At 38.8% G+C, this 13356-nt stretch overlaps 1 protein-coding gene across 7 annotated transcripts in view; it reads right to left on the reverse strand.

The window, feature by feature from the left end:
- Nucleotides 1-3531: 3531 nt before the first annotated feature.
- The window catches only part of rarab (retinoic acid receptor, alpha b), a 136883-nt gene continuing 127058 nt past the window's right edge, over nt 3532-13356 (reverse strand). For 2 of the 7 annotated variants that reach the window (XM_079819595.1, XM_079819598.1), the window contains 6 exons: nt 12054-12195; nt 7684-7844; nt 7416-7592; nt 7067-7271; nt 6246-6404; nt 3532-6169 (listed from right to left, as the gene is read on the reverse strand). In XM_079819595.1, coding sequence (XP_079675721.1) covers nt 5970-6169; nt 6246-6404; nt 7067-7271; nt 7416-7592; nt 7684-7844; nt 12054-12195 — 1044 coding nt within the window. In that variant the 3' untranslated portion in view covers nt 3532-5969. Of the gene's footprint in view, nt 6170-6245; nt 6405-7066; nt 7272-7415; nt 7593-7683; nt 7848-12053; nt 12196-13356 lie in introns of all 7 variants that reach the window. The other 5 variants (XM_079819593.1, XM_079819597.1, XM_079819596.1 and 2 more) reach the window with 3 other exon arrangements.

Genomic DNA, 13356 nt, shown 5'->3' on the forward strand with positions numbered 1-13356 from the left:
GGGACATATTTATACAATTATATGTTATGAATATAGAATTAGCAGTGTAGAAATATGAACAGTACAGCTGTTACCACAGAACCAATAATAACTTAAGAAGCTTTCTCCTTCTCTACTTAAAGGGATAGTTCACCCAAAAATGAAAATTCTGTCATTTACTCTCAAGTTGGTCTTGTGTGAATAAAAATACCTGCCACCACTTTCTGTCAGCTTTTGTTCTTTATAAAGCAAACACAACTTGTTTCTTCGAATGAAAGTGCTTGAAATCTATGGAAGCTTTATATGGAATTTTATTTCTCGCAATTTTGTCTTTTTTTTTCTCAGAATAACGTGAAATTAAGTCAGATTGTCGAGATGTAAAGTCCCAGTTGGGAGTTATAAAGTCAGAATTGTGTGATATAAAGCATAAATTGCATGTTAGATGTCAGAATTGCGAGATTTAGGGACAGATTTACTAAACAGGGCAAATTGGCGTGAGAACGCAATTCCATAAAAGCGCCAATGAGAGTGAAAAGTTCTGCATGTGATCTACTGACGACACGGAAATGAAAGAACACGAACAGATGCAGCCGGATCATTTCCATAATGACCAACGCAATCTACAAGTTAGTGTCTGGTTTAAGACGTGCTTTTTTGGGTCTGTAAATAATGGCGCAAACAAGTAAACTAACATGGGGCAAACCTCAGTAAATCACATTGTGTGATTAATTAATTTAAATACTCTCCACCCATAAATTTTGCATCTGAAAGAGAAATGCGTTTTTTAACGCCAAAAAGAGGGTTTTGCGCTGGCGCAAGCCGTTAGTAAATTTGGCCCATAAATGTGCAATTGTGAGAGATGCAGCTCAATACACAAAGGTTCCAAAAGCAGAGGTGGACGTAACTAAGTACATTTACTTGAGTACTGTACTTAAGTACACTTTTTGAGTATCTTTACTTTCCTTGAGTAGTATTTTTTCTGGAAACTTATGACTTTTACTTCACCACATTTGAAAGACAAATATCATACTTTTTACTCTACTACATTTCTATCAAGGCCCTCGAAGTAGAAAGTCGTAGCCGCTTTAAAAGTCATGGATGAATCTTTTTTTTTTTTTTGTGCAGACAGTCTATCAGTAATCACTCTTGTAGGATCACATGAAGTTCAATGATTTCCAAGTATTTTTTTAACACTAATCAATTGATGGCAAAATAGAAGGCGGCAGTTCCCAGACGCAGTGTGCGCAACCATGGTCAAACTTAAAAGTTAAAATTAAGAAGAGCAGACGTGGATAAGTCTGAAAAAGTGCGACACCACGAAAGTGCACACAGAAAGTTGCCTCTCAGATGCCAGACCACAAGTACTGAATTTTAGTTCAATTAATTCAACTAAAATCTTATTATAGACTAAAACATTTCAGATGCCTAAAATGTTATAGTCAAAAGACTATGACTAAAACTAAATCAAAATTTGCTGTCAAAATTTACATTGGTATGAAATATGGTTGGTCAAATGATTTGTATAGATTTACCCGCCAAGTAGCTACATAGCCTTGTGGATACAGCTTTAACGCATAGGTAACGCTCGACAATGATGTTAGTTAGCATGCAAAAACGTAGTTGGGCTAATGTTAACTGAAGTCCATAATCCTATCAAATAAACACAATGTAGAAACCTTTCTTTTCTAGTATGATTTTGACTTTGATAAGAGTTTTGTAACTTTTAAACAAGTATTTAAATGAGTTCAAGGTATGCTAGCATGTCAGATGGAGCATGACTGGCTTAAACCACCATGATGGAACAGTGTGCATTCATACAACAATAATAAAATAATGCGTTTACTTTTACTTTTGATACTTAAGTAGGCTACTTTTAAAAACAAGTACTTCTGTACTTTTACTTAAGTAAAAATCTATCTTTACAACTTTCACTTGTAATGGAGTAATATTTAACCAATAGTACTTTTACTCAAGTAATGGAGTTGTGTACTTTGTCCACCTGTCCAAAAGTGAAAATTTTTCCACTATAAAAAAACCTTTAGTGCATTAAAAAGGTTCCATAGATGTTAAAGGTTCTTTATTGAACCATTATTTTTAAAGGAACACTCCACTTTTTTTGAAAACAGGCTAATTTTTAAACTCTCCTGGAGTTAAAGCTACACTATGTAACTTTTCCGTCCACTAGAGGTCGCCTGTTCAAAACAAAGGCGTAGTTTGATGACGCCACGTTTGAGCGCAGAATCTCGGGACATGTGGTCTTCACCTCACAGCCGGTGGGAAACAGTCAGGATAGGACTCGGGCAGAAATCATGTTCATGGATGCGATTATTAACATTACTGTAGTGAAGCAGAGCAGGACCGAGTGTTGTGGAGCTGAGCAAGGCTGCAGGAGCGATTGAAGAGCGGGACTGTTATTATGGCATAGTCGCTGGCGGGACTTTTATTATGACACGGTTGCCGGCGGCACTTTCTCTTCTCCAGTGCTGAGTGTGAGGTAACACAACTCTGTTTATCGTATTAGATATATCTGAGAGTGTTGAAAAGGAAGTTATGACGTTCGCTCGGCGGCTGCTATGACACTTGTTCACACTGCAGTGAGAATAAAGTGTTTCACTGAATAAAACCGGAGACCGAGGGTGACGCAGATATGACGCAATCGACAGGCGACTCCCTCACACGCATAGCTCACACGTCCCGGCTCCTTGGTTAAAATAGCAATTTTCTCACGATTTACAAACAGTTGAAAACATTTGGGATATTCTAAGTACTCCACTGAACAAAATATATAACACTGGCCTAGTGATTTCTGGATGTTTTACTGCAAAAATCCTACATAGTTCACCTTTAAACAGTTTCCTTTTACCGTTTTTGAATCCATTCAGCCGAGCTCTGGATCTGGCGGTAGAACTTTTAGCATAGATCATTGAATCTTAGACCTTTAGCATCTCGCTAAAATGTGACCAAAGACTTTCGATATTTTTCCTATTTAAAACTTGACTCTTCTGTAGTTACATCGTGTACTAAGACCAATGGAAAATTAAAAGTTGTGACTTTGAATCAAGGAACTTTGCTGCCGTACTATGGGTCCAGCAGGTGCAATGATATTATGCAACGCCTGAAAATAGGCTAACTTCCATCAACATAACCAACGGGACAACCTGCTTACACAGGCAGCGTGCTGGGGACTATTTTCAGCCGCTGCGTAATATCGTTGCACCGCTGTACCCATGGAACGGCAGCAAAGTTCCTTGATTATTATAAATGAGAGAATAGTCCTAGCCATATCGGCCTAGAAAATCACAACTTTTCATTTTCCGTTGGTCTTAGTATACGATGTAACTACAGAAGAGTCAAGTTTTAAATACGAAAAACATAGAAAGTCTTTGAGCGAGATGCATACGGTCTAATCAGATTCAATGATTTATGCTTAAGCTATGCTAAAAGTTATACCGCGAGATCCAGAGATCGACTGAATGGATTCAAATGTAATGCAATATGAAAAAAATAAATCTCTCATTTTTGGGTGTAACATCTGAACACTCAAACAATGTTGATGGTCACAATGTTACCAATATTTTAATGAGGAAACGGCAGCTTTGTAATTCCCCACAAAAAAATACAAAAAATAAAAATAAAACCCAGTGTGGTCAGAAACACACAAAACAGAAGTCTTTATTAAACATTACTCTTATCATCCAGGAACCTAACACAACAGAAACATTTTTGTGCGTTTGACTGTATAACAACTGTTAAAGCAGTACAGGGGTTGTGCTGTACGTCGTGTAGATCTGTTTGTCATCCTTTAAGTGAGAAAAGAGGCCTGTCACGGTCTGTGACGCAGTATGGCTCAACAGCGATGAACCTTTGGGCAGCGACAATGCAGAATCAAGTGAAACGGACAGCACTGAGCAACTGGAAGAGGCTTGAGATATTCACAACAGATAGAGAAGTGAATAGACTTGAACTCTGTGCATAGTTGCGGTGAAAAGGTTCACACCCCACTCTCAGGCGAACATGTTAAGGAGGAAGTCATTTCGGCCCATCTCACTGGCCAAAGGTTCAGCAGACGTGATGCAGAGGCAGAGCTGTTGTAAACTGGTACAATAATGATATGCTGACACTGATCTGCCAGAACTGGATCTCATGGAGATGCTTTTATTTTATTGGTCCATTTCATAAATTGTTTTAATTTAATGGGATTGTTCACCCAAATATAACTGTCATTCACTCGTCCTCATGTTGTCCCAAAGCTGAGAGAATTTTTCTCTTATCAAGGACTCAAAAAATTATTTGTTTAAATAATGATAGTCAAATGGGGATCAAAACCAAATTGTACCCCATTACCTTTCATTGTAACAACTTTTAAGTTAGGAACAAAATAAGGGTCAAGTAAATAAATGTAAGAATTATTATCTTTTAGAAACGATCACACCAATACAAGATTGTCTTACTAAATTATATAATTTCAACAAGACAACACAGCCGATTAATTGTGAAAACAGTCCTTGTTTGATGTTTTTTAGGCCTAATAAAGTTTCAGATAAGGGGACAGATGTGTACACACATCAGTGAATGCTAGCGGTCTCATGAATCCAGACTCCTAGCAGGGATCAGTGCATTACAGAGGCAGAGTTGTTTGTGAGCGGTACTTAAAGTGATTGTCACACAGAGGCAGTGTTGTTGTTGACAATTGTTCAATGATTGTTGCAGGAGAGCAGAGGCAGTGATGTTGTAAGGTACAGAGGATGACGCGGCGGTGGAAGCATCTCAGCACACGTGACAGATGATTAGAAACACAAACCTACAACTAACAGCGCTTCAAAATCGAGATGCACAGGGGAAAAAAGGTGTGAAGCTCCATGTGAAATGCTCAATAACAACATTCTCAATTGTGAAATAATGTGGTGGCTTTCACCAGCGTTTAGCTAAAAATACATCCTGTGTTCTTTGTCTGCAAGTCATTGTTTGGAAATCTCCTTTATTTAAGAATCTGCTAATACTGTGTAGAAGGGGGTATCAGTGTCTCTCGACAGTTGACAATTACAAAATTAAAAGTAAATTAGGAAACAATATTAAAAAGCTACAGGAGGGCATTTACCACTCCTTTAAAACAGATCTCATTCACATCTTAAATCACAAGCTGCATGTTTACATACTTCATTTCATTGCCACAAACTGCCAAGTTGATCATTCTGATGAAGTCTAATATAGCTCCACATCACCTGGACAAAATTGCATTTTAACCCCATCGTACTTCACGCCTTGAAGTACACGCATCATTTTCAGTGCTAGTGTGACGTGCCTTTGAGCATGATGTGAATCTTGGTGAGAGCACAACAGTGGGCCGACCAGAATCGTGTTCAACTCTAGAGGAAAGATAAGAATTGTTCTGCATTCCACCTAAGACAAAAAAAAATTCTAATCTCATATTTCTGTCAATATAGATTTCATATATTCATATATCTTTTGTAGGAAAACAAAGAAACAGAACCAAAACGGCTGGAAAGTTCAAAATGTCCCTGACTTGTGGACATTTGACGTCCAAATGTCCTTTAGCTTGCTTTAAGGGATTGAAGTTTATAAAATAACGTCACAGGCCGAGAGAACGCATCCCTCGGACGAGAGCGAGAGCTTCCCTGGGCCTTCACAGTCTGTGTGATGGGAGCAGAGACGGGAAGACACAGTAAAGAGGAGCTGCTTCTGCGCACACAGGGCATTTGTTCTGCTGTCTTCGTGAACCACCGCCACATGAAAAGCTTGTCACTGAATCACTGGAGGGTTTTAATGAGGAGTTTTGATCAGGCTCGGCCTGTGTGTAACTCAATTGGTCTTCAGCTAATGAAAGCCTGCCAGATTTACTGTTCAATTCGGGTCCGGTCCCCCCGGATCAAAGTCTACCGGAATTCTGGTCTCTGGCGCTGGTCTGCTGTGGCTTATTTCTGGTTTCGAACCAGTTTCGTTCTGTACGGAGCCCTGTCCGGAGGTGAGAGTCAGGGGGAGTGAGCCGAGGGGCTGCTGTGTGCCGAACTGGGAGACAAACTGGGGCTGCAGCTTCCTGGTGGGGCTCCTCCTCCTCCTCCTCTCGCCCCACTGCCTCCATCAAGGCCCTCCGAATTCTCTAGCATCTCCTGAATGAGTGGAGGCATGGAGCCGGGGATCTCCATTTTCAGCGTTATTACCCGTTCCGCTCCTGATTGAGAAATAAGACGTTAGATTGGCTTCTGGTTGATAGTGCTTGATTTTCAAAGAGTGACAGTGAATCTAACCTTTAGCGCTAATGCTCCTGAGGTCGGTGATCTTCATCAGCATCTTGGGGAACATGTGCGGTTTATGAGGTCTCCTTTTTCTCACGTAGATCTTTAGGGCCTCCAGCAGCGGCTCCTGAAGCACATCTACCTTATCCGACTGCTCCAGGTCCTGCCGATCTGAGCACAGGTGTACATCAGTTTTACATCAGCTAACAAAGAATCACACAAGCAGGAAATATAAAGTTTTTGTAGACACTTAAACAAAAATCATCTAAATACACAAAAACGTTTTCATGAGATTTAGAGACCCAATGTTGAAATTATATTATATGAACAGTCATGTCTAAATGGGAAAGAAAATCTTTTTTTATTAGATAATTACAGCTGCTAATGTATAAATTGCAGATAAATCTATAAAACAAACTTGAAAGGTTAGTAAACAAACTATTATACATTTAAATAGAAATATGAATTGCAGATAAATATATAAACTAGAAAACTTAAACAATTCTTTGTAAATAAATATACCAATATTAAATAAAAGCAAACAAACAAACCAAAAAAAAAAAAGAATTATGGGGCAAATATACTGTGCATCCATAGCTGTAAGTTCCTCTTATTTACTGTGGTTTCATTTTTGGGGCTTTACACTTTGTATACAAGTAATGTATAAGCACCGGAGAGTGTCTAAATACAAATACAATACACAAAAATACAGTTAAATGAGCAAAAGTCAATGTTATGTGATAACTGACTGCATGGAACATTCATGAAGACAACATTCAAAGAACAAAATATGGTCAAAAGTGTTTCCAATCTGATTGAGAAAGCTGCAGTACCTCCACACAGCAGACAGATGGCGCTGAGAAGCCCAGTCTCTGCATCATCCATCTCCAGAGGCAGGAGCTGGTTGGCGAAAGCGAATACCAGATCTGTCAGTGGACCGAAGCCGGCGTTGTGCATCTGCGTGCGATTCAGTGTCAGACCATCTGAAAATGTCATGGTGTCCTGATCTGGTGTGTAGCGTGTACATATTCGCAGAATCTGAGGAAGTAATTTAAAGACGCACAGATGAGCGCTCAACCTACGGTACACCGCTGCAAATGTGTATAACCATTCATGCACTTTACATAAAGGTGTGTGAGATTTGGACACAAGAACACATGTGAGAGTGTGTTGTGCTCTCACCAGGATGTCAAGACAGGCGGCCTTTAAGAGAGTGATCTGATCTGCGATAGTGAGCGTGGTAAAGCCGGGCAGCTGCTTGGCGAACTCGACTGTTTTAATGATGCATTTGGTAGAGAGTTCGCTGAACTTGTCCCACAGGTCAACGTCCAGAGCGACCCTCTGGTCTGAGCTGTTGTTCTGTTCAAGAACAAGACAGAGACCATGTTTGGTTGGTTTAATAACTGAGATTGTGACATCACCATTAAGAGCTGCTCTGCCTCGGACTTACCGTGGTGTATTTGCCCAGCTGACAGAGGGAGGGGAACGTTTCCTGATGGGCCTTCCTCACCCGCTCGATCATCTGCTCTGTATCAGGACTTAAGACGTAACTCTCTGAACACTCCTGCTTCTTCTCATCCTTCTTCCTCTTGTTCCGGTCGTTCCGAACCGCTACTTAGACAGATGAAAAGAGTCATCAAACCACCTGGTACACCCACTCCACTGATTATAATGCGTAAACGTGTGGATTCATATGCTTTATACCCAAAGTGGCAATAAATAATAATAATAAATATATGACAACATCTGCCACAAGATGGCAGTAAAAGTCTACTGTTTTTTCTCTGCCTGATGAAAACAGCCCATCATGCATAGTTAAACCTCTTTCAGAACCACATTCTTCTTGTGATTCAATCATTTTGGCAGCTAATTTACTTCAAAACAACAAATGAATGAAAGAGGAGGAGTTGGATTAAGTGGGAGACCAAGAGGACATTTATGGAGCTATAAATACTATATAGAAAGGAACAGGGATATAGAAATACATTCCTTGCAGTATTTCCAAAGATAAAGAGTGAGCTGAATGAGAAATGAGTACTTTGATGTGACAGTTAAAAAATAGCTTTAGGTAAGAGTCTCTCAACTGCTAAACAAGCAGAAAGAGAGGCAAGAATCATAAGATATTATTCTCTGGGCTCTTTTCATCTCTTTCGTGACATTTACTGTGATATACAAGCCTTAAAAATACTGAGTAAATTGCACAATAATAGAAAAGAGATACAGAAAATGCACACTGAACGGCATTATACATCTGCATTAACACACAATTGTTTGCGTAAACATTGCCTTCAAAAATAATTTTTTTTCAAGGAAAAAAAGGAATTGTTTAAGGAATCTACATTACAATTGAAAATGTTTGGCATCAAAAAAAAGAAATGCTTTATTCAGCTAGAATGCATTAAATTGATCAATAGTGACTGTTAAGACATTTATAATGTTACAAAATAGTTTCATTTCAAATAAAAGTTCTATTCATCAAAAAAAAAAAAATCTAGAAAAAAGGTATCAATTTACACAATATAATATTTTTTTACATTGATGATAAAAAAAAAAAAGTGTTTCTTGAGCAGCAAATCATCATATTAGACTAAAGGATCATGTGACACTGAAGACTGGAGTAATGATGCTGAAAATTCAGCTTTGCAATCACAAATAAATGACATTTTATTAAATAATTGTAATAATATTTTTGATCGAATAAAGTTATCAAAGTGTCATTCCCACTGGTGCCAGTGATTGGTCAAACATAGTCCTACCTCAAACTAATGGCATTGGTTAAATCAACATTGTTGTGTCAAGCTGGTCTGGATGCTCATACAAACAATCTTTTGATAGCATCTCAGTTTTTAGGCTTCAGGGAAATAAAACGGAGTAGTTTACTTAGTTGTTTCTGCAAATTAAACTGGGATAAGAAAATGACATTGAAGAACTGCAAACGTCACTGTTAAAAATAATCAATGTAAGATTGTGCATGTAAACGCGCTCATTGTGTTTCATCACACATACACACAGATGTGCTGATGGTGTGCAGCGTGTAGAGATGAGAAATGAATGTTGGTGGTTGTTAATAACTGTGACAAACGACCTCTGCTTTCACTAAAATCCAACCTAATCTAATCACGTCACATGACAAATATCAGGCTGCTTTAAAGAGGTTTAAACGGGCTCTCCCTCTGTGCCTGCATTCCTCCCTCCTTTTCTTCCCTCTCTCAGTCTCTCGGTGTTCCTGGAACCTCACAATCTCTCTCTTTTCTTGTACTCAGAGACTCAAATCACTCCTTTTATCTCATGTTTTCTTGCTGTTTTTGGTTAGGACTCCTTCCTTTGTCTAAAGATAACTCAGTGGCTCTTCTCCCTCCTCCACACGCACACTGGGGGAGCGAGAGAGCGAGCGAGAGGGGTGGTAAAGGATGATTCTCACTCACTTCTCCCCACAGCCACATATTCATTTCTCCAGAGGGAGCTGGGTGCCAGCATGGGCTCAGAAAACACAATCTAATGGAGCCATTAAAGAACTATTAACGCAGGGAGGTAATCTTTCACGACACGACGTGCGAAAAGACGAAACCTGCTTGCAAACAACTTTATGATGACAAGAGCGCGCCATCATATGCAGGCGGAGAAAATGAAATATGTAAAATAACAAATCTAGGGCAGAGATTTCATTCTGCTCTGGTAGAAACGGCAAATTACAGTTCAGTACAGCACAGAAAGTGCAGATTTTTTTTCATTCCAATAACAGAACAAAAGAACATACAAACCCATATTTTATTCTTAAAAAGGCAAAATCAACTAAATGCAACTAAAGGGTAAATTAAAAGTCTTACTGTGACACCAGAAAAACAATATTGTGCTGCTGTAGGACTTTTTTTTAAACCTTACTTTATATTACCTTTATCTTTGATATATTAGCTTTAGCTGATATTCATCATGATATTTGTTTATTGTCCTAGCACAAATACACAAGGACATGGCTAACAAGACAGCAAGCCTCCTCTTTATATACTTGTACATAAGCCTGTCATACAAACATACTTTTAGCATCACTGAAATATGACAAGACAAATCACAAGTGTGCTGGAAAATGTCATTTCATAGGTCATCTGTCAAAGACCTCTGCCCAGTAGGTGGCGACAGCAGGATCACAGACCAATGTCTGACAAGAGGCCTTCATAGTAAAGTGTGCTAAAAAACATGCTGTAGTAGAGGCCCTGCAGAGCACAGTGGTACTAGAAGTATCTAATGCTCATCAAGGCTGCATTTATTTGATCAAAAATACAGTAAAAACTGTAACATTCAAATATTACAATTATTTTTATTGGTGGCAAAGCTGAATATTCAGCATCATTACTCCAGTCTTCAGTGTCACATGATCCGTCAGAAATCATTCTAATATGATGATTTGGAGCTTAAGAAACATTTATTATTATTATTATTAATCATCATCAATGCTAAAAACTAGGGGTGTAATGATACACTCCTGTCACGATACGATACTAAACTCACGAAAAGATGATTTAAGCCAAAATAAGAGATGTTTTTTAATTATTACTTTTTTATTATCATTTAGATAATATTATTGTTATTATATTATCATCATCATCAGGACACACAATTATTCCCCCATTACATTAATATACATTATACTCAACATTAAATGTAGTCGTTTAATGTAGTAATGTCACAAACTCCATAAACTTTATTTTTTTTTCCTCCCGGTGCTTGACTTTCCGCCTCTCCTGTTATTAAAGCACTATATAGAATAAACCAACTAAAACGCTTTGAATAATCATACTACTAAAACTAAATGTGATATGGTGATTTAAATGATGTTTGCAATTGCACTTTGTGGAGTATCATTCCGGCAGCGTGTGCACTTCAGATGATCAATGCAATCGGTCACAGTTCTAAATAGCAAAAAGCGTGTCAAAATGACTATTCCCAAACTGTAAATGGTTAGTTCGGCATTTACTCGCTCCTGCTGTTTCCGTGCGTCACGTCACATTTGAATGTCTGTGTTTACTACAGTATGCGTGCCGTTGTAAATCTGTTCATCATATAAAGCCATTGCGTTTCTTCAGAAGACTTGGATTTGGATTAGACCACTCGATTGATTTTTACGATGCCTTGATATTTTTTGGATCTTTTAAGTTTGAGAGGAATGGACTTTAAATGGGGAGGTACAGAAATCTTTCTCTGGTTTCTTGAAAAAGATCTTCATTTGTGTTTTGAAGTTAAATGAAAATACATATAACTTCAAAAAAGTACATCACAGCATTAACATTTTTGAATGAATTATAGGCCTACCTTATAATTACAGTAAGCTGAGTGTTAATAACGCGAATCATATCGTTTACATCAACGATATATATCGTTGCCTTTTCATATTGCGATGTATCGTTACATCCCTACTAAAAACTGTTGTACTGCTTAATATATTTAACTAAAATGCAATTTAATGCGTCACTGCTGAAAATCTTACTGACCCCAAACTTTTGAAGGGTAGATTATTAGATACCACAGTCCACTGAAAAGTATCAGGCACAAAGATAATGTATTACATACATATAATAAACTACAGTACAAGGCGCCCAAAGGGGGTGCATGGAAATGTTCATCTAACAGTACTGTAATGGTGGGAATGTAAACATTTCACAAAATATTTTTACAGTTTAACTGGGTCTTTACACACGAAAATGTATATAGGAGCCCTTATGTTTTAGGAAGGGGGTCTCTCGCAAAGGGACCCTCATGGAAACGATCAGTTTCCATGATTAATGGATTTTTAGTAAATATATCATAGTAACAAAAGACACTTACATTCTTTAGACATGCCCACTTCCAGGCACTTCTGCAGTCGGCAGTACTGGCAGCGGTTTCGCGTGACCTTGTTGATGATACAGCTCTTCTCTCTGTGGCAGGTGTACACCATGTTCTTCTGAATGCTTCTTCGGAAAAAGCCCTGAGGAGATAAGCAAGCATGGAGGTTTACAAATGACACACGCAAGCAAATTATCTCCAACCCCAAGAACCTCAGAAAGACTGAGGCGAAACAGTTATATAAAGTCACTGATTCGCCAGATATTCATATATATTCACATCATGCGCATCATCGCTATACACAAACATAAACAACCGTGGCATAGATACAGCTCACTCTCTTCTCACACACATTATTTCTTGGCATAATGGCTGGCTGAGCTTGGTTTCTATTTGGCAGTATTATGGCTGCAGGGCATTATCTTTCAGTTCAAGTGCCCAGAGGTTCCCATTGGCTGATCCCAAGCAGAGCTTAACCCACATAGACTTGAGTGGAGCAATGCAAATCAGAGATTCACAGTATTCTTCTGATCTTAATTACTGCTTGGTCAGACTCTCGAGGGCAGAAAGTCAGACAGAGGTCATGAAAGTACACAGCAAAAGCAGGAAAGATGCAGCTGAAGCCACACACACGAGATAGCAGATGTCAAACAGTGACTGTGTTGGCTTGTGCAAGGGATTTCAGCTGCTGTGCTGCAACCATGGCTCTCTGGCAGAGGATTAAACAGTGAAAGCTTCACTCGTGACCGCCGCTGGGCACGTGGGTATCAGCGGCGCTCTGCAGGATTGACTGACTGGCCCGAGCTAGAACACAGTGTGTGTTCAATGTTTCAGCGGGGCTCCGTAAGCGAAATAAGATCCAAAGTCACTCTTTCATACTGGGTTGTGACTTATACCTTACAAACAGGGTGAAAACATTTGATAAAACTGATGGTTTCGGATCTAAAATACGATTGGATAAGGCCCATTCACACATTAATAATAGGGGTACATGATACTAAAATTATAGCTGATACCAATGAGCTGATGATCTCAATCTTCCTACCATGACTGATAACTGGACACTATTAAAAATCTATTTAAAAAAGGTGAAAAAAAAAACACATTAAAGCTATACTGTGTGGTATTTTCCCCCATCTAGCGTTGAAAAGGTATATGACCATCCAGTGAATATTAGTTTCTGTTCCTCTCAATTCCGATTTCGTTTTAACTCCTACAGCGGCCGATTTAGTCCAAGATTAACATGGCTTCCAGTTCGACCTCGTCCACATTCGACACGGTGCCATCGAGTGTTAAAACGCGA

This window comes from Gobio gobio (genome assembly GCF_949357685.1).
Source record: "Gobio gobio genome assembly, chromosome: 1".
In the NCBI taxonomy this organism is placed as follows: Eukaryota; Metazoa; Chordata; class Actinopteri; order Cypriniformes; family Gobionidae; genus Gobio; species Gobio gobio.